The sequence below is a fragment of the Cydia fagiglandana genome, chromosome 20, assembly GCF_963556715.1.
Source record: "Cydia fagiglandana chromosome 20, ilCydFagi1.1, whole genome shotgun sequence".
In the NCBI taxonomy this organism is placed as follows: Eukaryota; Metazoa; Arthropoda; class Insecta; order Lepidoptera; family Tortricidae; genus Cydia; species Cydia fagiglandana.
Window position 1 is genome coordinate 12,283,530 of NC_085951.1, and position 24,289 is coordinate 12,307,818.

At 42.8% G+C, this 24,289-nt stretch overlaps 2 protein-coding genes and 1 long non-coding RNA gene across 3 annotated transcripts in view; 1 reads left to right on the plus strand and 2 right to left on the minus strand.

Moving 5' to 3' along the window:
• The window catches only part of LOC134674462 (protein suppressor of white apricot), a 28,026-nt gene extending 21,914 nt beyond the window's left edge, over positions 1–6,112 (minus strand). Inside the window, exons 1-3 of the mRNA XM_063532540.1 lie at positions 5,860–6,112; positions 5,133–5,302; positions 888–1,048 (exon numbers count right to left, since the gene is read on the minus strand). Coding sequence (XP_063388610.1) covers positions 888–1,048; positions 5,133–5,302; positions 5,860–6,053 — 525 coding nt within the window. The 5' untranslated portion in view covers positions 6,054–6,112. The remainder of the gene's footprint in view (positions 1–887; positions 1,049–5,132; positions 5,303–5,859) is intronic.
• The window catches only part of LOC134674503 (uncharacterized), a 66,084-nt gene that overhangs the window by 21,914 nt on the left and 19,881 nt on the right, over positions 1–24,289 (minus strand). The gene's annotated exons all lie outside the window — the stretch shown is intronic.
• Positions 12,871–24,289, plus strand: part of LOC134674488 (eukaryotic translation initiation factor 4E transporter-like) — a 44,449-nt gene continuing 33,030 nt past the window's right edge. The window contains exons 1-5 of the mRNA XM_063532588.1: positions 12,871–13,453; positions 20,752–20,923; positions 22,271–22,349; positions 23,056–23,284; positions 23,983–24,106. Coding sequence (XP_063388658.1) covers positions 13,174–13,453; positions 20,752–20,923; positions 22,271–22,349; positions 23,056–23,284; positions 23,983–24,106 — 884 coding nt within the window. The 5' untranslated portion in view covers positions 12,871–13,173. The remainder of the gene's footprint in view (positions 13,454–20,751; positions 20,924–22,270; positions 22,350–23,055; positions 23,285–23,982; positions 24,107–24,289) is intronic.

Consider the following 24,289-nt stretch of genomic DNA (forward strand, 5'->3'; position numbering starts at 1 on the left):
TGTTAATGTTTAAATTAGAGATGCAACGGATAGTTGTTTGGCCGGATACCGGATATTCCGCCTGGCCATTGGCCGAATATCCGGTATGCAAAAAAAACAACGGTCACCCATCCAAGTACTGACCCTGCCCGACGTTGCTTAACTTCGGTCAAAAATCACGTTTGTTGTATTGGAGCCCCACTTAAATCTTTATTTTATTCTGTTTTTAGTATTTGTTGTTATAGCGGCAACAGAAATACATCATCTGTGAAAATTTCAACTATCTAGCTATCACTGTTCGTGAGATACAGCCTGGTGACAGACGGACGGACAGCAGGGTCTTAGTAATAGGGTCCCGTTTTACCCTTTGGGTACGGAACCCTAAAAAATATCCATTTATTCCCATAAAAGTACTTAAGTCTACATACATATTGTGTGCAAAATCTCTAGTATGTGATTATGTGCGCGGTCACTAAACTCGCGTATATGCGTACTCGGGTTATGTATGTATATATTTCGGGGATCTCCGAAACGGCTCTAACAATTTCGATGAAATTTGCTACACGGGGGTTTTCGGGGGTGATCAATCGATCTAGCTAGGTCTTATCTCTGGAAAAACGCACAATTTGACTTTTTATATGTTTTCTCCCAGATTTTATTTAATAATGTTTTACTCTCGAACTCACAGTGGGCCTGAACTGGAGAAGAGTGGCCCACCACAGACCCCAATGGAAAGAGCTAGACGAGGCCTTTGCCAAGCGGCACACTGAGCTTAGAGAAACTAACTCAGAACAAAAGGGCTTAATAGATAGATAGATAGATAGATAGATAGATAGATAGATAGATAGATAGATAGAATGTTTTACATAAACATCAAATTTTAAATCAACATCATAGAGTATTCTTACCAATAGTATATCAGGAGCAAACAGAGCTCTGTATGACGGGGTCGGTACGAAAGGCTCATCCACTTCCACTGGTGTGGTCGGGGCTGGGGCTGCTGCTGGAGTGTCGTAGTTGAACCCGACCTGCCCATAGCCGGCAGCGTGAAGACGCTTCAGTTCTTCCTCTGTTGAAAATAGAGAAGGCTTGTCTTGAGGGAGGAGTATCACCTAAGCTTAGTTAATATCATGGACAAAATGTATATACTTTCATCTGTCTTAATATACATATATTAAGACACATAAAGCTACAACTAGTAGCACACATCACATGGGCACTAATTTGACAGATTAAATATGTAAGATGTACTCTCTCTCTCTTTAGCCTTTTTCTACCCTTCGGGTGTAGGCCTCCTTCATTTTAAAATGAAGGTAAGATGTACTATGGTTTTTAAACATATTACAATTTTTTTTTTTTTTTTATTTATTATGCATGGGTTTACTCATGGCCACAGACTAGCCGAGGCGTAGACGTGGCCTACGATGGAGCGAGCTCGCCCAGAAGGTGCCTGTTCACTCTTGATTTGAAGGTTGCCGGGTTATAAGAGCACGGAAATATAGACGCCGGCAAGGAATTCCATTCCTTGGCAGTGCGCATAAGGAAAGTAGAAGCAAAGCGCTTATTGTAGTGCGAATTGGCGGAATATCTACCAAGTAAGGATGGAAACCGGCCGTGCGTCTAAAAGTCCGATGGTAGAATGGGGACGGTGGAATGAGCTCGTGTAGCTCTTGGGCACACTCCCCGAAGTGCAACCTGTAGAACACCGACAGGCTGGCGACTTTCCGCCGATGGGCCAAAGTCTGAAGCTTAGCCGTTAGCTTCTTGTCGCCAATCATCCTCCTGGCTCTGCGCTCCACTGAGTCCAAAGCGGCGAGTTGGTATTTAGCTGAGCCATCCCACAGGTGGCTGCAATACTCCATACACGACCGGACTTGAGCTTTGTAAAGTGTTAGAAGCTGTCCAGGTGTGAAGTATCGCTTCATCTTATTTAGGACGCCCAGCTTTCTGGCCGCAGTTTGTGCTTTAGACTCAATGAAGCTGCCGAAGCCGAGGACTGAACTCAGCTCCATGCCGAGGAGTTCCAGGCTGTCGGTAATAGGTACAGATGCACCCCGGAAAGAAGGAGTTAGGTCGAATGGACTCCGTTTAGCGGAAAATAGACACGCCTGCGTTTTGGAGGCATTGAACGTGACCAGATTGTCATCACCCCACTGGGAAACGAGACTAAGGGTCAAGTTCATTCGCTCAACCATGGCCTCTCTCTGTGAACGTATATCCTCCCTGCTGTCCCTTGCACTAGCCAAATATCTCTCAACAACCGTACTGTCATCTGCATAACCTACAATGCTGGGTTGCAGCATGTCGTTAATGTGGAGCAGGAAAAGGGTTGCGGAGAGAACAGACCCCTGAGGAACACCGGCGTCAATGGCCATGAGGTCCGAAGAGCAGCCATCAATAACTACTCTGATCGACCGTTCACTCAAGAAATCAGATAGCCAGCTACAAAAATCAGCAGGGATGCCGTAAGCAGGAAGCTTGCTAAGGAGACTTGAGTGCCAAACCCTGTCAAAGGCCTTCGAGATGTCCAGTGAAACAGCAAGCGCTTCACCGTTCCTCTCGATGGCCTCGCCGCAGCAGTGCGTGACATACGCTAAAAGATCCCCAGTAGACCGACCTCGGCGAAAGCCATATTGACGGTCACTGAGCAGATCATTTGCTTCGAGGTATGCCAGCAGTTTGCCGTTAAGTACCCTTTCCATGACTTTACAGAGCATGGAGGTAATGGCGATTGGTCGGTAATTGCAGGGATCAGCACGACTACCCTTCTTGGGTACTGGCTGCACGTTTGCAAGCTTCCAGGATTTCGGCACCGTTCTTGTTTGGAGAGAGAGGCGGTACAGGCGTGTCAGTACAGGAGACAACTCAGGCGCACACTGCTTTAGTACACGTGCAGGTATACCGTCTGGTCCATTGGCCTTATTCACGTCAAGATTCAGCAGAGCTCGGCGTACCTCTTTTTGATGTATAGCAACTCTCTGCATAGAGGAACTGCAATGAGGTAGCGTAGGTGGAAGTTTTGAGCCTGCATCTAGACGTGAATTGCTCGCAAACAGAGAAGCAAACAAGTTAGCTTTCTCTGTCGCGGAGTGGGCCAGTGTCCCATCAGGTTTCTGCAGAGGTGGCAATGTGGGTCGGCAGAAGTTGGATTCGACCGCTTTCGACAGGGACCAGAACCGCTTGCTACCAGGAGGGTAGGAGGCGAGTTTGGCCCCTATTCGACTGACGTGGTCGAATCGAGCCTTTCGAAGCACCCGTTTGCATGACTTGGCAGCTGAGTTAAAGGCTTTTTTCTTCGCGCGAACCCTCTGTGCTCCAGCTTTGGTATCGCGGGCTAGTACCCAAGCCTGGTATGCAGACTGCTTAAGAGCCTCGGCTCGAGCACAGTCCGAATTGTACCATGCTCGGGTCTTGTGATCGAGCGATAGGTCGGAGAACGGAATGAAATATTCCATTCCCTGCCGAATCACATCCGCAACAGCCTCAGCAGAACACGAGGGGTCACCCGAAGAAAAACAGACCTGCTGCCAGGGGAAAGACGCAAAGAAATGCCGCATCTCATCCCAGTCCGCTGACTCGTATCGCCATACTCTCCTCGTGCCCCTAGGGCAGAGATCAGGAGGAGAGTGGATCGACACGGATTTCACCAGACAGTGATCGGACGATCCTAGCGGAGCTGAGACCGAAACCGAGTGCCTGTCTGGATCAGTTGTCAGCAGAAGGTCAAGGCAATTGGGTGTATGGTCAGTAACATCCGGTATCCGCGTCGCAACATTTACCAGCTGGGTAAGGTTTAGGGATACAGCAAATTTGCGCGCTTCCCTCCCAGCGTGGCAAGTATTCTTGTACGGGAACAGCCACTCCTCGTGGTGGGCGTTAAAGTCCCCAAGGAATACGAGTTGAGCCGCGGGGTACCGCTGTTGGGCTTTATCTGCCATCTCAGTAAGGTGGTCAAAGAGCCTAGTTGTCTCCTGGTTTCCGCTGTGCGATCGGTAGACACAGGCATACAGAGTTTTCTCTGAGCCCGAGTCGACCATAATCCACAAAGTGGAAAACCCGGCAGCCTCAAAGCAACGGAGACGCTTGCAGCAAATGTCGTCGCGGACGTACACACAGACCCCAGCACGTGCTCTGAACTTATGTTCCAGTGAGTAGCCTGGGTAGTTGAGGTACGACGCGTCCGCTGGGGTTTTGATTTGCGTCTCCGTCAAAAAGAATAGGTGCGGTTTTTCGGTTTCAAGATGGTGGTGGACCGGATCGATATTTGAGTGCAACCCCCTGATGTTGGTGAGGTGCACTTTCAATGGGAGGAAGTGCAGCCGGTGTTTAACCCTATTCTTTTTTCTTTTTGTTTTCATATTTGTGGAGTGTGGGATGGGTGAAAAAATGCCTGTCGAGGTGTTGCGTTTACCAATTGGATCACTTGAGCTAATCCGGACAATGAGGAGCTCACTTGGAGACTGCGGGGACACCCGAGCCCCCCTGAAATAACCCACCGGGTCCTCCCGTCCAGTCGCCAACTGGCACGGTGGAGCTATTCCAGGATTTTTCGCTAGGTGGCGGGGCAGCCTCTCGCACGTGGCTGTCGTACAATTGGGCCCCCAACTTCCTGCGGTCGGCCACCGGCAAGACCGTGCCTCGGATCCCGCTACCCTCCAGCGAGAGCTGCTCGGCCCGACGTCACTCAAGGATCCAAAAACCGGCATTATGCATCACAACTGACAGCAAATCATCCCCCAAAGGCAATGGTACTCCCGCTCATAGACGAAACGCAGCAAGGCTGCTTGGCGCCTGACTCCGGCGGGAGGGTGGTAGCAAACCAGGCGGCCCCTTGCGGGACCTACCACCGCTGGTTTGGACGTAGTTTAAGGACATACCCGGGTCCAAACAACAATCAGGCGGCCTAGCCAAGGTGACAATTGCTTGTGCTTCGCCATCGAATTACTTTGTCTCCCTATCACTCTTCCATATTAGTGTGACAGTGACAGTTGCGATTCGTCTGCTATGGAGTATTATTGTTGTTGTTGCTACAATTGGAATGTTGTCTATGGGGCCAGGTCGCTGACAAAGATGATTTATGACAGTAACTTTTTCTTTACTGATTCATGACAGTTAAATTTTTTATAAAACAGCACATAAAATCTAATAATAACCTTTATACATCTCCTCCTCGTCCTCATCAGTATGCAGCGCTCGGTAGCGTTCTTCATCGCACAGCTGCTCCACGTCCTGCTCGTTCCGAGTGAGCTCGACGCGCCAGTCGAAGCCCCCCGGCGGCGCCTCCAGCGACGCCACGTCATGGAGCGCGCCTCGGGCGTCATACCTGTCCACATTGAGATACAAGTTATAAGGGGTTTTTAATTGTGTTGCAGTTGTTTTATTACTAGGGATGATCTTTGTTTAATGTTATTGAGGAAAAAAATACCTTATTTTTTAAGTCTTTTATATTCAAGAAACTTTTCAGGCATAAGGTATTTAGGCAGTTTTAATAATCTAATTTTTATAATTATATATGTATTTACAGAGATCATAGAGCACAGTTTCAAACACAATTATCATTACCGGCTGTATGTCATATTACCAAGACCTATCAAGGATTCTGGAGGAAAACAAAAACAATGTCATAACCTCAAAACTTTTTCATAACTGTCCGTTGGGTAATATACGTACGCAATTATACCTGTGCAAGTAATACATACCGCTGAAGAGTGTCACCATAACATTATGCGACGCAGCAGCCGCCCGCTGCGAGATCTTCAACCCGCCAGCTTCAAAATCCTCTGCGAAAATCTTAAAGATCTTCCAATATTAAGTATTTTCCAACACATTGCAATCGCTTTATAGTTTTTAGCCACAGTTATAGTAAAAAACAGATCGAACCTGTCGATTTTCAACGTTTCATCCCCCATCCACGGTATGAGGTGTTTGCCTTGATCAATGTGCAGGGCTTTTTCATCGTCCCTGAACAATTTGCACGAGTAGCCGAACACGAAAAGCTCTTCTTTCTTCTCCTTGAACTCACTTTTCCGTAATATACCGGAATCACTGACACTACCAGTCCACTTTATCGACATTTTATAAATTTATTTCATTTAGATTTTAGAAAACGCTTGAACTCAAGTCTACAACATTTGGCAGGCAATAGGACGTTTTTCAACAATAAGTACAATAACCTACGTATCAATTATCAAACAGGACAGGTAAAAAACTAATAAATAGCACTTTAAACGGTCATTGTGAGCTACAGTGACTAAGTGAATATTAATTTAAGGATATACAAAATTAAAAGAAAAACAAATTATGATAATTATTTTTTATTATAAAAAGCTTTTGGATTTGGAAAAAATGGAATTTGCAATTTTGCAGACCATATTTCAAAACGTCTCAAATATGTCACATTTTCAATGTTGCCAAGTCTGATAATTAGCACTCGGCCCGGAACTCGGAAGCATTCCTTGCTCGGAAGCATTATAATTGTATGCATTAAAATAAGAATTTACAAAACGAAAAAGACATGGATTGAATGGATTGAATTTAATGTTCAAGGCAAAGCAATGCTATATACTTACTTGCTATTTATTATTTAATACAAACGCAATAATTTAAAAGAGCATTGAAAGCTTCAGCGTAATAATATAATATCAAGCATAATAATTAAGATTTTTGAGATTATCAACATTTATTTGCATCTAATTTTATTTTTCAAATAATTTACTGAAGCTATTTACTTGATTTATTTAATTATTAAAAAAGATCTTTCCATTGTTTTCAATTTTATACTTCAAAGAAAGGAATAGGCCGTTTTCAATCAAAAAAACTAAACAATGGCAACTGGATATAAACCGACCAATATTAAGAATACCACGCATCGGCATGACAGCAAAGCTCAATCGTAGCTATACAATTTCGTTGCGCAATAGAGGTCTCAAAAGGCATATGGCGGACGTTTTATATATTTTTGCATCTAAAACTGATAAATTCTTTTAGTTATGAGTATCTTGTGACCGCTAGAGCGTATTTGTTAAATTTAGCTGATAAACGTTAGTTTTTAATGTGTAAATAAGTTTATTGTACCTAGAGTCTTGTAAATATTGATAGTATTTTCGTGCGTGGACGTGTTGTTCCGTATTGTTTAGTGAAAAACGAAAAGTCTGTGATATAAACATTATATTAGGTGATAGATTAATTTCCGGAACACTTTGTAAATATTGTACAGTTATTTTAGAATTTTAGTAGTTAATTGAGAGAAGACTGAGAAGCAAGTGAGATTACCGAGCGATGTCAGCTGTGGGCCTGTTGTCTTTGAAAGAGAATCCTACCGATGAAAGCCCCAAGGATGGCTCCAACGACGAAGGTAAATATTTTGCAACTTATTCCATCATTTCCCATCACCAAATCACCTTAGTCCGACTTTATTTTAGTTATTTTTGCATCACACCTTAGATTTGTTTTTATTCCATATTTTTTTGCAATACACATCAATAATAAATAAGAATACATTTTAGGAATTCTAGTAAACCAAGTCTTGTGTTTGATGTGTATCATATATTGTTTCTATTATCTTATTAGCATATAGGAAGTCAACTTTAAGTAGGTCAATCTGCAAAAAGTGGCACCACATAACTGTTGTTTTATTCTTATTATAATTTTAGAAGTTGAGGCTTCTAGAGCTTACTATCGTCTAGTTCTTGGTCACTGAATAGTTATTAGTTGCCTGCTATGCCTTTTCAATCTTTTCATTTATAGTTATTTATTATGAGTTGGCAAAGTAACTGCATTGCATCAATATGGTGGGTTTGCCATGATTATACTAGAGTTAGATTTGCAATCACTTTAATAAAAAAAAATATATCAGAATTGCAAATTTGATGGGTACAACAGCATATTGGAAGCAAAATGTGATCTGATATAAGAATTACAGTTACAGAATGTCAATAGGTCTCACATTGTTTAGAATTGAATGAATTGCTTGTTATGCTTTTCTGTAAACAGTTAAACAATAATAAAGAATAACCCTAAATGAACAAATTAATATTTAAATCAATGGATTGTGCCCATATAGTTTACAATTACTGCATATTACCAGGTGTGGCTCACTCCGCAAATTAGTCGCTTTGCAACAGGTAGCTACAAGTACGTCTATTCCACACCAATTTTGGTGGCTAGCCATAAGCCGCGCGTGGCGCTGTCGCCACCTAGCGGGCATATCTGTCCTGTTCGTAACAGATGCCTTTTGTTAATAGAGTGTGAGTCTTCTGTACCTAGTACTATTATTTATTCTGTGATACTACAACTATTCAAACTATTGAGTTACAAGCCCTTTTTCAAACAGTTGGTATCGGGTAGAGATGCAGCTAACAAACTAGAATAACTATAGAAGTCTGAGTAGTGGTCACAAACAACCCAACAGGAATTGTGCCATTAGCAACTTTTTTTTTATTATGGCTTTTACTCCTCGCTAAATTTAACAAGGTGGATTCTGTGAATCTGAAAATTCTGAAATTCTGAGAATGTTCGGTTTAATTTTGATTTTTGTGGAAGGATAGACTGGGAACCTAAAACAAACAAATTATTATTGACATCACAGACAAATACATGACATGACACAATTAACATAGTGCCAACATTAGTAAAAAAAGACCGGAAAGTGGATGACAGATTGTTAAGGCAAGCAACATAGCGGACGAAATAGAGGAAAAAATGTAGAAATTAAATATAGATACATAGAAATAATTAGTACTAGTAGTATTAGTATTTAGTGTAGTAGTACTTAATTGTACAGTGGTGCGCATGTTGATAACGTCAAATACTACAATGGCAAGAGGCTTTGCATATTGAATTTTATTTTTGCCAATCAAAACAATCACAACTTTGTATTCAACAGCATGAAACTATATTGGACAGTCATCAAAATTTATTAAAAAGGGATAACATTTAGTGAAATATGTCAGTCATATTCATATGGACTGTTATTGTAACTGAAAACATCGTGAGGAAACCGGACTAATCACAATAAGGCCTAGTTTACCCTCTGGGTATGAAGGTCAGATGGCAGTCGCTTTCGTAAAAACTAGTGCCTCGGTAATGGGATTAGTTGTCAAGCGGACACCAGGCTCTCATGAGCCGTGGCAAAAATGCCGGAATAACGCGAGGAAGAAGAAGGAATCAAAAATAAGTTAAAATCGATTTGCACATTTTATTATATTGTTAGTTAGACAAGTAATAATTAAAGTGTTTTAAACACTAAACTAGTTCGAAGGTTAAACCTGCGTACTCAACTCTTACTAAGGATAAGGACAATAAGAATAGTAAGCTGAACACATGTATAAATACATATAGCTCATCAAAGGGGAGCCGTGACCTTCAATCTCCATTGCACCCTTGCAGAGGGGATCGAGTTACGTAACGTCAAAATGAAATATACCCACTAGAGCTCTATGCCTCGTAATATTGGTATGTCATCTGCAATTATATGTAACTCTTCGAAGGCCGCAAAAATATGTGACACGCTCTCATGGCTCTACAAATAAGATCGTGTCAGCAGGGCCGTCTTAAAACTGCTGGGGCCCTTCATAAGAATTTGGAGCCCTTTTGGAAAGTAAAGAAAGCGAATGAAACTAACATTTTTAGGGTTCCGTACCCAAAGGATAAAACGGGACCCTATTACTAAGACTTCGCTGTCCGTCCGTCCGTCCGTCCGTCCGTCCGTCTGTCTGTCACCAGGCTGTATCTCACGAACCGTGATAGCTAGACAGTTGAAATTTTCACAGAAGATGTATTTCTGTTGCCGCTATAACAACAAATACTAAAAACAGAATAAAATAAAGATTTAAATGGGGCTCCCATACAACAAACGTGATTTTTGACCAAAGTTAAGCAACGTCGGGAGTGGTCAGTACTTGGATGGGTGACCGTTTTTTTTTTTGCTTTTTTTTGTTTATTATTTGCATTATGGTACGGAACCCTTCGTGCGCGAGTCCGACTCGCACTTGCCCGGTTTTTCTACTATGATCCTTCTATTTATTATGGGTAATCAAATATACTGTTACTGTCTGTCTTTATCCTTCCTCCCTTTAACCTAATTAACCTTCATATATTTTAGTATGATTTTTATCCAAATCGGCTAAGCAGTAATCATACTATCAATAAGTACTACAATGACGCTTACTACACAAACGACCCTCCTTGGCGAATTCCTTTTGACTTTGCCGTAATCGGATTAAAAACAAGTGTTGTATTCGTAACGCGTTGTTATCGTGGGTGTAGTAATTTGCTACGTAGTTTCTTATCCGAGCCAGACCTACATCAACACGTAAATAAACGTAGCAGCCACGTAACACCTACCTACCTACTTAGGTACAGTCGCCATCAGATATATCGGAGCGGCCAAGGTGCTCACAAATATCTGAACACGTCTCTATTGTAAAGGCGTTAGACTGCGTGTTCAGATATTGTGAACACCTTGGCCGCTCCGATATATTTGATGGCGACTGTACGATTGCCGTGCTAAAACAAAAACATATATCTCCATATGAATGTCATAATGACATACGACCTTTTTGACTTTCCGATGAATAAAGGGCACTATTACGCCGTGTTAAACCGAAAACGTATACCTATCTATATCTACATAACAGTTCCATAATGACATAAGACCTTTTTGATTTACGGTCAGTATAGGCGTAGTAAGAAATCGAAGTCGGGGGAAAATGAATTTTATGTCAATACTGTAAAGCTTTTTCTACTTTGTGCGCATATTATTGTATAGCGTAGTTTTATCCTACTTGCAAGTAATAAAATAAATTCGTACCTAGGCAGTAAAATAATATAGTAAAGTAATGCGCGTTAGATTTAAAAATAATATAATAATAATTAGATATTATAGAAACAGATACACACATAAATAGTAGGAAAAAAATGTACACAGCTTGATCTAGTCCCAAAATAAGCAAAACTGGTACTATGGGTAGTACGGTTCATCATCACACCTTTAACATCTTAACAGATGATTTATGCAGCGTCTGTAAGCGAGGAACAACGTCTCTCGTGGCTGTATAAGCCAATGCGGGACCGGCATTTGCGACCGCATTTATGGCAGCTGAAGCATGGAGTCATGTCGGCATCATCAGGTGGATTGTGCCTCTGCGCGTTTTCGGGCAAGGTCTTGTGGAACCACGCGTTGTCGTGGATTTCGCGATGGTACCCCTCGTGATGGTAGTACGGTTACTAGACGACTAATGACTATACACACAAGTCAGGAACAAGTCATTAGTGCCAATCAGTAACTACGCAAAAAGATATACTTACCAGGATTCGAACCCAGGACCAGCATCGCAATAACGGTCTAACAGTTTGTCACTGTCATTGCAGCGAATTTAAAATTAAAATGGTGGCGGCGTACTAGCGAAATATTCGGTTGCATTCTGCATTCTTGGCAGCTGCGGCACGTGAAAACTATGTTGTTTACGCTTGTCTGTTCACGGTAGATCGATAACTTTTTACACATTTCAAACTTGTTCACGTAGTACCTATAATAAGTACCTAATAGAGTTAGACCAAGATAGGTCTGGCGATTGATACCCCAGATTGGTCTGGGTAACTGAGTTCAGACTGTGCACGCATTGTTTTAAACGTCAAATGTAAAACATGGAAGATATTTCGATCAGTTTAAATTACCCCGCCGTCGAAATTGCCCCCTTGCACCTTTATTACGTAACTTGCGATGAATGTAACGTGTATAATTTGTCTTAATAATTAGCTACCAGTCAGATTGAGGTAACATTAAGGGACACCCCTGCACCTTATATAATTTTTTTTATATATTTCCATAAAAACACAAAACATGTCATGCATCACAATTATCACCTGTATGTCATCACATATCGCTAATTCAAGATTCAAGGCCTGTGTTTGCCTAATAGTTGCTATCATGCATTTCGGTGATAGCCGATATGATATGGTTGTTTTGACCTGGTGCAATAAGTGCATTGGAGTGTTGATTTGGTGCGTGTTATCGAGAACGTCACGCTTGATTAAACAAATATCATATAAAACACATAGGTACTATAGGTAGCTGAATCCGTCACGCGATTTCATACAAAATGTGAGAGAATTCCGAGTAATCAAAAACGCTTGGGAGTTTGACCTTTAGGCGTATTATTAAGGCCCCCCCCACATCTGGCGTCTTTCGAGCGTCGGCGTCTGTCGGCGTCGGTCCAGCGCTATGGAAAATGACGTCGCTGCGCAGTTGCGTCGACGCCGCGTCGACGTTGCGTCGACGTCGGCCATAGAATTGTAGACGCCGACGCTCGAAAGACGCCGAAGTGGGGGGGCCCTAATATGGCATATAATTGTACTTTTCTGCATGATAACTAGATTATTTTGTATACAATGTTTTTGGGAGTAATAAATACATATAATAACTACATAGAATGTGATACATTTTTTTTTACCATCGAAAATGAATAATAAGGAGTACTTTCTGATTTGAGAATGATTTTCGGGGACAGTCGGGAATAGACTAACAATTGGGAACATTCCCACGTAGTCACTAATACAATGAGCAATTTAAACACCTAACTATTAAATTCAACTACATATACGACTTTCTAAACTATCGTTTTATATCTCAAAGGTTTTCATATAAGGAATATTTTCAGCCAATATCACAAAATTACCACAGTTCGGACGTGGTCGAACAAGAACACTAACCAATAACATACTTTATTTCCTTTGCAATAAGGTTTATGAATGATCAATTAACTGCATTAACTAAGCTGCCCTTAGCAACGAGACATGAAGGCAAGATTGTAACAAACAACTACGAAACCAGTTTATTTCTCCTAAATACGGGTACGTCTATATTTTTATCACAAAATGGCGGGTAGTTCGAGCTATTTCTCTATTCGTCGTCCGCTCGGCTTCAGTCTCTGAGACGATTTCGTGCGCTTCGCGACTCCCGCCTTTCCGAATTTTTGACTATTTTCTATCTTACCGGGACACCTACGTAGTGACGTTAAACGTGATTATACGTACCGCGTACATCTTGTCTCTTAGACACCGTAGTCTAAGCTTTTTAATTTTTAATCGTGTTGTTTTTATTTCAATTTTATTCTAAGTTAAGTTAGTTTTAAGTTTAGTCCGCCATCTTGTGACGCTTTCAAAATAACGATCAAAACGCGCGTCGGTCGTAAGATGGTCAGTAAGGAGCCGCCATTGCAGCCAGTGGAAGTTAAGAGTAAAAGGAGAAGACGTAGAGCGGGCAACAGAGCTGGGAAGAGGCGTTCTAGGAAGACTACAGTTGCCGTCGCGGCTGTGGCGACGTTGCCTTCGGAGAAATACTCGAGCCCTGTCAAGTGTGCTGTTCACGCGTTCCTGATGAGATACCAGAGTGCGCTGAGGAAGGTGCCGGCTCATCTGCCGCCGCGGGTCCACGCCGGGCCGCCTTCGAAGCGGGTTAAACGAGTTTCTTGGAGTAAGTTACCGTTTATTAACACCTCGGTCTCCGTGTTACATTGTATAGAAAGACGGTATATTTCTATAGAATGTGGCGCTGTACGCAGCGTACGATGTCAGCGGGAAACCAAGGCCGAACTATATCATTTTTATGTAACTAATGAAGATTAAGTATTTATTTTCAAGTATTTGTAAGATATTTGTTTGATCGTCTCCGTGAAGCCTTATTAAACAATTTACGGCTATAATGTTAAGGTGTCATTAGATCGGTGTCAGTTGAGAATGATTTAGCTATAATATTGACGGCGGAGTATATTTTAACAATATTTAGTGTTCTGTCCGATCCTTACAAAAAATAAAGCATTGTCTTGCATGAGTTAGGTACATAATAACGTTCTTTAACCCTAATATTACCTTGTAACAGACACCATACACCGAAATTGTTCATTTAATGTAGAAAGTGTAATATAATATGCCACGGATCGAATTAGGTGGCGCAGTTGAGAGGTGTTAAATGGGATTTGAGGGACACGATATTTCACAAGTAAAAGCCTATGGTGATATTTTGACCTTTGTAAACGCTTCATAAAGCTAAGGGCCAGTTGCACCAACCACATTTGACAGACTGATCAACGTCAGCCGGCGCGCTCCGGCGCTTTACTATGAAACTTTCCATACATAAAAATTTAGCGAACTCTTTAACGGTACGAACAGTTTGGTGCAACCGACCCTAAGTCTTCTTAGCCATCATAACCTAACGTTGGCCAAACTTCCAAACTATCAAGGTGACTCAAGTTAGATACAATTTCCTATCCGCCAGCGATTGTCTAACTTTTTATAACCTTCGTTGCTGGCCGCTTATTCTCATTGCTACGCTATCGGAGGCGAATCTTTAGTTCTTAGACTGCTTAGTTAAACCAGTGTAATAACAGGCGTGGCTCACTCCGCGATTTCGTCGCGTCGCAAAAAGTGCTCGTAGCTACAAGTACATCCGTCCCACACCAATTTTGGTGGCTAGCCATAGGCCGCGGGTGGCGCTTGCGCCACCTAGCGGTCATATCTCTCCTAATCGTAACAGACGCGTTTTGTTAGTGTGAATCTTCTGTACCTAGTAGTATTATTTATTCTGTGGTAATACCTATGATTAAGACTTCAAAACCCGTAACTACATAAAGGCCGAGCCACACCGGCTTGCGTGTGCGTGACGTGCGCGTGTGCGTGCGCTAAATTGTTAGAGCTGCACACGCACACGTCACTCAAGCGGTGTGCCGTCCGGCCCGTCTCTCATAAGGATCTGTATACTACAACGCCGCACGCGCACGTGCACGTGACGCACACGCAGCCGGTGTGCACATGCCTTTAGTAGTCTGTTTCCACGGCTCTGCGTGCGTGAGGTTTCTGTCATAGGGGCCTACTGATTAACAGTCCGCCGGACGGTATCGGCCTGTCAGTTAGAACAAAAATTTGACAGTTCCGAAAAACTGTCAGGCAGATACCGTCCGGCGGACTGTTAATCAGTGGGCCCCTTAGTCATTAGCTCTGGAATCTCATTTTTTTGGAGTTAAGGCCTCCGCTAGCTGACGCGGGTTCACGGAGCGGGCGGATGCCATTGTAGATAATATCCGTCGCATGCGTCCGCGCCGGTTTTGGACGCCCTTTAGATTTTTGAAAAATTAATGTTTGACACTAAGGGCCTATATAAGGCATGCCATACTTCTTCAAAATAGTTTCATTACTTTAGTTGCGAAAAGGTATTAATGTGCCTTCTTTGTTAAAAAATAAACTTCTATGACTTTGCAAAAAACAACATTGGACTTGGAACAGTAGGATAGTTGTCGTCACTTCAAACCAGGTTTATTTCATACTTGTCTACTATTATAGTAGGTTCGGTCACAGAATAAATAATAGTACTAGGTACAGAAGACTCACTCTCTAACAAAACGCGTCTGTTGCGATCAGGACAGGTATGGCCGCTATGCCCGCTATGTGGCGACAGCGCCACGCTCGGCCTACGGCTAGCCACCAACATTGTGGTGTGGAACGGATGTACTTTTAGCTACCTGTAGCAAAGCGTCGCGGAGTGAGCCACGCCTGGTTCGGCTAAGCATTCACCTCGCTCGAGTGTTCGCAAGCAATAAGAATATAACATTTGAACGGTAGTCTTGTTTTGTCTGGCGTCTAGTGGCAGAGTTGCATAAAGTGCATTTTAAACTGATTCATTCCGGTTTCAAATTGGTGTTCTTGCGGATCACGTTTTGCTGAGGTTTAGGTTATTCTGTTTAATGACTAATTTTTTTTTTTCGGTGGAAATACACTTAAGAGGCGCACAGATAGTTCACCGGACGATAGCAGCCTGTCAGTTGTTCGGAACTGTCACCTTTTGCGTTTAACTGACAGGGTGACATAGCCCGGCGAACTGGTAATCTGTGGGCCCTATTGGGGGTTACTATAGTTCGTTTTTTTTAGCATTAGAAAGAACTTCAAAGAAGGTAAGCGATCTTGGCATGTCTTTTAATTAAAAACCCTTTTTAAAAATCAAAAACTATTATGAAAGCAGAAGAATATAAATGATCGTATTAGATTCATAATTGTTACATATTAGCCGTAATTTATTTTTAAAATGTGTTTTTCAATTAAAAGACACATCAAGATTGTTTACCTAATTTCTAATGCTAAAAAAAACGAAGTATGAGTACCTAACTTACCATACGGTCTAGACTCTGGTTTCTGTGCCGCTTTGTCAAAGTCGCCATCAGCTATATCGTAGCGGCCATAGCAATCACAAATATCTGAACACGCCTCTATTGTCAAGACGTTAGAGTGCGTGTTCGGATAATTTTGAGCACCTCGGCTGCTCAGATACATCTGATGGCGACTGTACCTTGTCACAGTGACAATACGAGATTAGTAATAGCAGCTTTCATATTGAGTTTCACTGCACAAAGATACGAAGTGGCTCAGAAATTAAATTCCTTGATTGTACAACGGTGTCCCCGTCATGTGGAGCCGCAGCCAATACGTAGAGTCCCTTTTGACAATTCAATGTTAGGGGCACACCGAGCGGACGCTATCCGTGCCCGTGTCATGGGACACACGCAGAGATTTACTTCTATAATTATTAATTCATTTTTTAGGGTTCCGTACCCAAAGGGTAAAACGGGACCCTATTACTAAGACTTCGCTGTCCGTCCGTCCGTCCGTCCGTCTGTCACCAGGCTGTATCTCACGAACCGTGATAGCTAGACAGTTGAAATTTTCACAGATGATGTATTTCTGTTGCCGCTATTACAACAAATACTAAAAACAGAATAAAATAAAGATTTAAATGGGGCTCCCATACAACAAACGTGATTTTTGTCCAAAGTTAAGCAACGTCGGGAATGGTCAGTACTTGGATGGGTGACCGTTTTTTTAATTGCTTTTTTTTTTACATTATTGTACGGAACCCTTCGTGCGCGAGTCCGACTGGCACTTGCCCGGTTTTTTAATGTTCAGTTCTTTTTACACGATTGTAAAAAGTATGTTTTTAAAGATAAAGACTGAAACTATTTTACCTAAGAGGCATGTTTATTTATTGGTTTAAACGCTTAAGTAAGGGAGGCATTGTTAGAAACACAAAACACTACGCATTTGTTTCTCGTACCCATAACAATCCGAGCCCTTTGTGGGCAACTAACACGGGAAACTGTGCAAGATTACAGTCGCCATCAGATATATAGGAGCGGCCAAGGTGTTCACAATATCTGAACACGCACTCTAACGCCTTGACAATAGAGGCGTGCTCAGATATTTGTGACCGCCTTAGCTGCTCCGATGTATCTGATGGAGACTGTACAATATGAAGACAATCATTTCACTATGATTGTGTGCGAACGCGTTTCCTTGCTTTTCGTGCGTCACCAAAAGCAGGGGTGCGAAACTCCTGACTTCGGTCAAACTCGGCTCCGCTCGGCTCAGCATTGCTCCAAGCAATTATTAGGGTTGGCACCACTTGACTTCCTTTTGCGTGCACGACCACAGATAAGATAATCACTTGATTTTTGACAACCCTAAATAGCCGAAAGGGATAGTGCCATATATTAGAAAGGGACTGCACGATTCGACCCTGAACCGCTGTCAAACTTCGGTTTTGTGGGAGGTTTCCTTTCTGTACGGTAGTACTATTAATTATTCTGTGCCAATAGGGAATATTACGCGAAACTGCGTAGGTGGCACTACTACCACAGTCTAACACAATCTGGGGGTCAGCCGCGAAACAAGAAAATCGAAATTTCGTTATCTAACCTCCCTATCACTCTTGCGTATTCGAGCGATAAAGAGGCAGATAACTTTACGATTTTCGCGTTTCCCGTTAGACCCTTGTTAAGAAACCGCCTTGCAGTGGCGGCGCGTCCATAAAAGCCGATTCCTATCGGCTTGCCTGCTTTTGGACGTTTGAGCATAGTTGTAAAGGAAATATGTAAGCCAAATTAGCCCCGGCTTGCCTATGGATATGTTTCACGCGCCGCCACTGCCGCCTTGATGCATCAATGTCATATTTTATTGTCTGAGAAAACTTGTCAAAAAACAGTTTGAGGCACAGTATGTATAAGTTACTCCATATACTAATAAAATATGGTCTTCTCTTCTCAGAGTGACACAAGCCTACGTCACAATAACATTGTCAGTGTCACTTTATATTAGCGCTATCGCATATTATCATATAGCGCTGTCGCATGATGACGTAGGCTTGTGTCAGTCACGTGACCACGAAAAGATGGGAAGAGTACCAGGCGGAGTATATTATTATATAATGAAGTTACTCTATTGTTTACTATAGGCACTAGAGATGCAACGGATAGTTGTTTGGCCGGATACCGGATACCGGATATCCGGCCTGGACACTGGCCGAATATCCGGTATCCGGCCGCCGGATATTCGGCCGGCGGAACTATACCTACATTTCGGTTTTTCAGGTGCGCATTCTGCAGGTTTGACCGGTTTCCTAATAGTAAACGTTCGCGCGGACTCATTTCTAGGTTCGAAATATGTGCGCGTGCAAGTCATTGAAATGATTAAATTGTTTTAAAATAATAAACAAGTACGATTATGACCGTGTCTGTTTCTTAAACCCAATTTGTTTACTCCGAAATCAAGCAATGTTACTATCCGGTATCCGGCCGGATAGAAGGACACTATCCGGTATCCGGCCCGATAGTAAAACTATGGCCGGATAGGCCGGATACCGGATAGTAACCGGATATCCGGTGCATCTCTAATAGGCACTAAAGATGCACTTTATTATTAATATGCATGAAAGTTTATGTCAATCACCTTTCACCCTACCTTTTTACATAAATCAATATATGTAGGTATAATTAATTATTGAGTTACAGTAAGGTCAATGAATATTTGTCAACATGCTGATTGTTTTCTCTTTTTAACATATTTAATTAATTAATATATGTTAAATAAATAAATAATTGCTTTCTTCACGTGAAATGGTCGTCAAGAAAACTATAAGGTACCTACTTAATGAAAAAAATTTAAACTAATAAATGCACTTACTAAATGTTAATATTTTTCCCCTTTCTTTATTGTGGGACGTACCACTTTACCATCTATAGATTGTATGATTACCCTCCCATAGAAAATGGACCAGCCAAAACGTATGAAACAGTAAAAAATTTTTCGCGTTTCCGGGTTTGGTCCCATAATAAAAGTTGCTTAGTATAATTCCAAAACCTTCCTGGCAGTTATTTTTTAGCCACCAGTGTTGCCAACTCGGATTTTGAAAAAATGCTAGGCTAATAAGATAAGATAAGATAAGATTCATTTATTGATAAAATTTTACAAATTTTACACGTCGGTTAAATATAAATTACAATGTTAGATTTGTCTCTGTAGTTTATTAAATAAATACAGTTTTTATTATCATGAACTACAATTATTATTTATATTTACTCATTTAATATCTCCGTTTTTTTATATAATATTATTCTTTCAGGCTCATTCACACTTCCTTAAAATAAATTCATTCACACTGTAGCAACACAGGTCAACCAACATTTTTTTAAGTTTATAATGTCTAGATTATGCCAAAATTATGCCAAAGATTTTTTAAATACTTATGCTAATAAAAATGCTAAAGTGTCACTTGAAATTAGACACTTAAAACACATACATTTTTCAAATTTGCCGCCTTTTTCTACTGACAAGATCTGCTTGACCAACTTTATATAGTCCGTCGGCGTCCATCCGTTCACGAAAGTCAAAATTCATATGAAAATATGAGCCACATAATGGTGCGATGGTGCATATTGTTGCTGCCAAGTTGATGCAAACTTTGCTAAAAAATATGCCAGATGCTAAATGGAAAATTTTGGTGCCAAACCGAGTGAAAATATGCCAGATCTGGCATCATTTATGCCAAGTTGGCAACACTGTTAGCCACCCCGTAAACATAAATTGTAACGGCGACAGTAATTTCGCAACAAAAACTAGTACATTGCAAATTAAAAATTAGGGTTTAACTTAGGCACATTTACACTCCCATAATCCCATCGAAAGAATGAAGCATTATTAATAAAGCTCTAGTGTATTCCAAACCACCCCTCAACGGTCAAAACGAAGGGCTGAAGCAATTTGCGTCCATGTTTGTTCCGGAACCGGTCATTTTCGTCTTTAACTATAAAAGGTCGTAAGTCACCGACAGTTAGGATAAAGATACGACGTTTCCGGTCAAGCTAATTGTCACAATAGGGCAGAATGACGGTACAATGTATGTCGGTTGGTGTATAATGGTATTAGTAAGCTACACATGCGTATTGGTTGCATTTGGTTGGGTAATTTTAATTGTAATGAAAAGGTCTTTTATAAAAAAAATAAGTTAAGAGCTATACAAAAATATCTAACATCGAGACGATTGCTCCTGATTGGTCTTAGGCGATTCACGACGACGTGATGGGCAGGGGTTTTATCTGCTATTGTGAGCATTAGAGACTGAATTAACAATATATGTATGTACTTAACTATTGCAAAATATGATAATGGGTAGGTACTGTTAATGTATACAGGCTTAATAAAACACGATCTGTAAATCGCACTGAAGACGAATGTCGGCACACGAGAAGATAGCGATATCATGATGTGAATCATTTCTATGACTTCTTGAGAAGGCCTTACCTTGCTCGAAGGATTCTCAAAGCATACTTTCATAATAGCGATGGTCCATTACTCTTTGAACATTTAATCCTTATGCGTTTTGCACTGGTCCACTGATGGACAGTTAACAGCGTGGGCGATGGTACCATAACACTGTTCTTTTTTTGCGACCAGGTCACGACGAGAGCGGGTCGATGAGCGGCGGCGGCGACCCGGCGGTGCTCGCCGTCGGGCCGGCGCGGCGGCCGCTCACCTACACCCGCGAGCAACTGTTACGGCTGCGGCACTCGCCGCTCGTCAAGAAGGGGCTCGACGTGCCGCTCGCGGGCTGCGACGCGCTCGCGCTGTGAGTACCGGCCTTTGTGAGCAGGTCACGACGAGAGCGGGTCGATGAGCGGCGGCGGCGACCCGGCGGTGCTCGCCGTCGGGCCGGCGCGGCGGCCGCTCACCTACACCCGGAAGCAGCTGTTACGGCTGCGGCACTCGCCGCTCGTCAAGAAGGGGCTCGACGTGCCGCTCGCGGGCTGCGATGCGCTAGCGCTGTGAGTACCTGCCTTTGTGAGCAGGTCACGACGAGAGCGGGTCGATGAGCGGCGGCGGCGACCCGGCGGTGCTCGCCGTCGGGCCGGCGCGGCGGCCGCTCACCTACACCCGGGAGCAGCTGTTACGGCTGCGGCACTCGCCGCTCGTTAAGAAGGGGCTCGACGTGCCGCTCGCGGGCTGCGACGCGCTCGCGCTGTGAGTACCTGCCTTTCATCATCATATCAGCCCTTTATCGCCCACTGTTGAGCATAGGCCTCTCTTCTAGTATTCCACTTGTCCCGGTCCTGAGCTAATCGCATCTAGAAGTGATCCACAATTTTCCTGATGTCGTCCACACACCGAGCCAACGGACGCCAGGCGCTTCTTGCACCTGAAAGCGGCCACCATTCTGTTAACATTTTAGTCCACCTGCTATCACTCTGCCTAGCAAAATGTCCCGCCTAATACCATTTTAGTTTGGTAATGACGAAACCTGCCTTTACGGGCCTTTAACTATTCGTATGCTACTGTTTGGCTGTTCAAAACATGAACTTCATATTGACAGCTTGACAGAGGGATGCAATGACAAAGCATACCAAAGGTCGTACAGCAACAAAATGGAGTTGATAATGTTCTAGCTCCGATTGCGCTGTCTATATGTATCTTTAGGTGTTTCAATAAAAGTAAACAAACAATTTGTACATTTTCGGGTAGTAATATTTATTGGTTAACCGACCAAATACAAAACCTCCAGGATCAGTCACTGAACGACCTGACTTTAAACTACATTATTTGATCATGTAATGTTGTCATCTACCCTCAACTGCCTTAAGGAGACATTTGAGGGTATTTTTTGTTTACTTTTATTTTAATACCTAAAGATACAGAGTATAGGTCGTTGCAACTTGCAAATGACTATCGTGGAGGGAGTTCTGCCCGAAGAGCTTTGTATTCCGGCCGCATTTTTGGGAACTTCGGTTATCTGTGTCGAGGTTAGTGCACTACATCATTCTCTGACATTTTCACCCAGAGAGGTATAGACTCAATAAAACTGCGGAAAAAGACACAGATAATTGGCGTACCTAAATATCGCAGCGAAACCCTGAAAATCAAAAAATATGTAAATAAAATTTGTAAAAAGGCATTTAAAAAGGTTGTTTTGTCTTTTCAGGGTGTTGAAAAAGAGGTCCGACTCGCCTAACGAAGATGATCGAGGGGCCAGAGGCGACGCACCAGCCGAAAACCACAAGGTATGTTCTCTATTATACTTATTTTGATACCATATTGGTGACAATCAAGCAGCCTACCAGGTAGAACCAGGTTGTACCTATATTAATTAATTATTAAATTCTAATTATAAATGTAATAAACTTATTAGCGATCTGAACCTGATACAAACAAATTAATAATTATATGTTATAAGTAAGCTATGCTGTGCCCTTACAGGGTCCATGTGAGACATTGTACATATATTATACTTAACATCTATACTGTACCATGGTTGCAATAAAGAATTATGAATTATGAATAGAAATATTATATTAATATAGATCATGGAATTATTCCATGATACTGCCGTGCAGTATTATTAAATAGCAACTTCAGAAATCTCACTCGCTGTCCTCCCCAGGACAATAAATAGATTTGAGAAAACCTGCCCCGGTGTCAGAGTTACATAGTGTTCAAGGTCATTGTTTAAATTAAATTCAAATTCATTTATTTCAAGCTGGCATTGCAGCCGGCGTGCAGTTCCCATACACATTGCTGTCGGGTTGGAGTCCGTCTGCACCGGCCCTAGTGAATGAATTCGGTCGATCGACCAAATACCGCAATGTAACAAAAATCGCATGCAAGTTCTTGAGCCTTCTAAATGGGGCTTTATAGTAGCAGTAGCTAATAGGTAACAAAATGTAGCATTTAAAGCTTTTGTCTGATATCTCAATTCTCCTATTCCAGGGAGTGTATGGCCGCGAACGCGAACGAGAGCGTCGTTCCGCCGACCCTCGCGAGCGCGTCCGTAAGGAGAGCGAGCCGAGCAGCGGTATAGTGTTGTCTCCTCAACGGCGCTCCTTCACGAGTGGTTGTGGAGCGCCTGCTGCCGCTGCGGCTCCTCCGCCGCATGTGGCTAGGACGAGGCCGGAGTCCCCGCTGTGCCCCGCGCCCGCTCAAGCCAAGCCTGAACCAGGTATAGTGTTAACATAGTGCTGTCACCCCAACGACGTTCCTTCACGAGTGGCTGTAGGCCGCCTGCCGCTGCGGCTCCTCCGCCGCATGTGGCTAGGACGAGGCCGGAGTCCCCGCTGTGCCCCGCGCCCGCTCAAGCCAAGCCTGAACCAGGTATAGTGTTAACATAGTGCTGTCAGCCCAACGACGTTCCTTCACGAGTGGTTGTGGGGCGCCTGCCGTGGCGGCCCCGTCTCCGCATGTCGCTAGGACGAGGCCGGAGTACCCGCTGTGCCCCGCGCCCGCTCAAGCCAAGCCTGAACCAGGTAGATACCATTACCATACCAGCTCACAATTACCAATTTTATTTTCTTCACAGGTATGGATTAGCTCATATTATTCCACTGGTGTGGTTAAATCTTTTAATTTTTCCTTAGAATTATACAAGCATGGCCTTTTCATTTCTTCGTAACGAATCATTATTGCGAATGAACTGTAAATTATGTATTATTACTTAAAAGGCCTATATAAACGTAAATTCGGCAAATACAGGTGTTGCATGCCTCAAGACTCGGCACAGCATTGTATAGTATTGCCAACATTTTTCCACATTGGCTATAGTTCTTATCCCAGTCAGACAGAGGTGTGGAATATTAACTGATTATAACTTTAGCACCTGTTTTCTGGATACTGATAATATTAACGCCATATTTTTTACAGCGGGTCGGCGTATCGGCTCCGGGCGAATCATGGTGCGAGATGTACCGCATGCGGGCTGGGAGGAGCCCGAGTACCGGCCCAGCGAACCTTACCGGCCTCGCGAACACCGGCCCAACGGCGAAAGGTACGAGTAAGTAACTACCTGTAGGGAGGCTAGGCAGCATGTTAGACGTGACTCGGGCTGGGAGGACTACCGGCCCAGCGAACCCTATCGGCCTCGCGAACACCGGCCCAACGGCGAATGGTACGAGTAAGTACCTACCTGTAGGGAGGCTAGGGAGCATGTTAGACGTGACTCGGCCTGTAC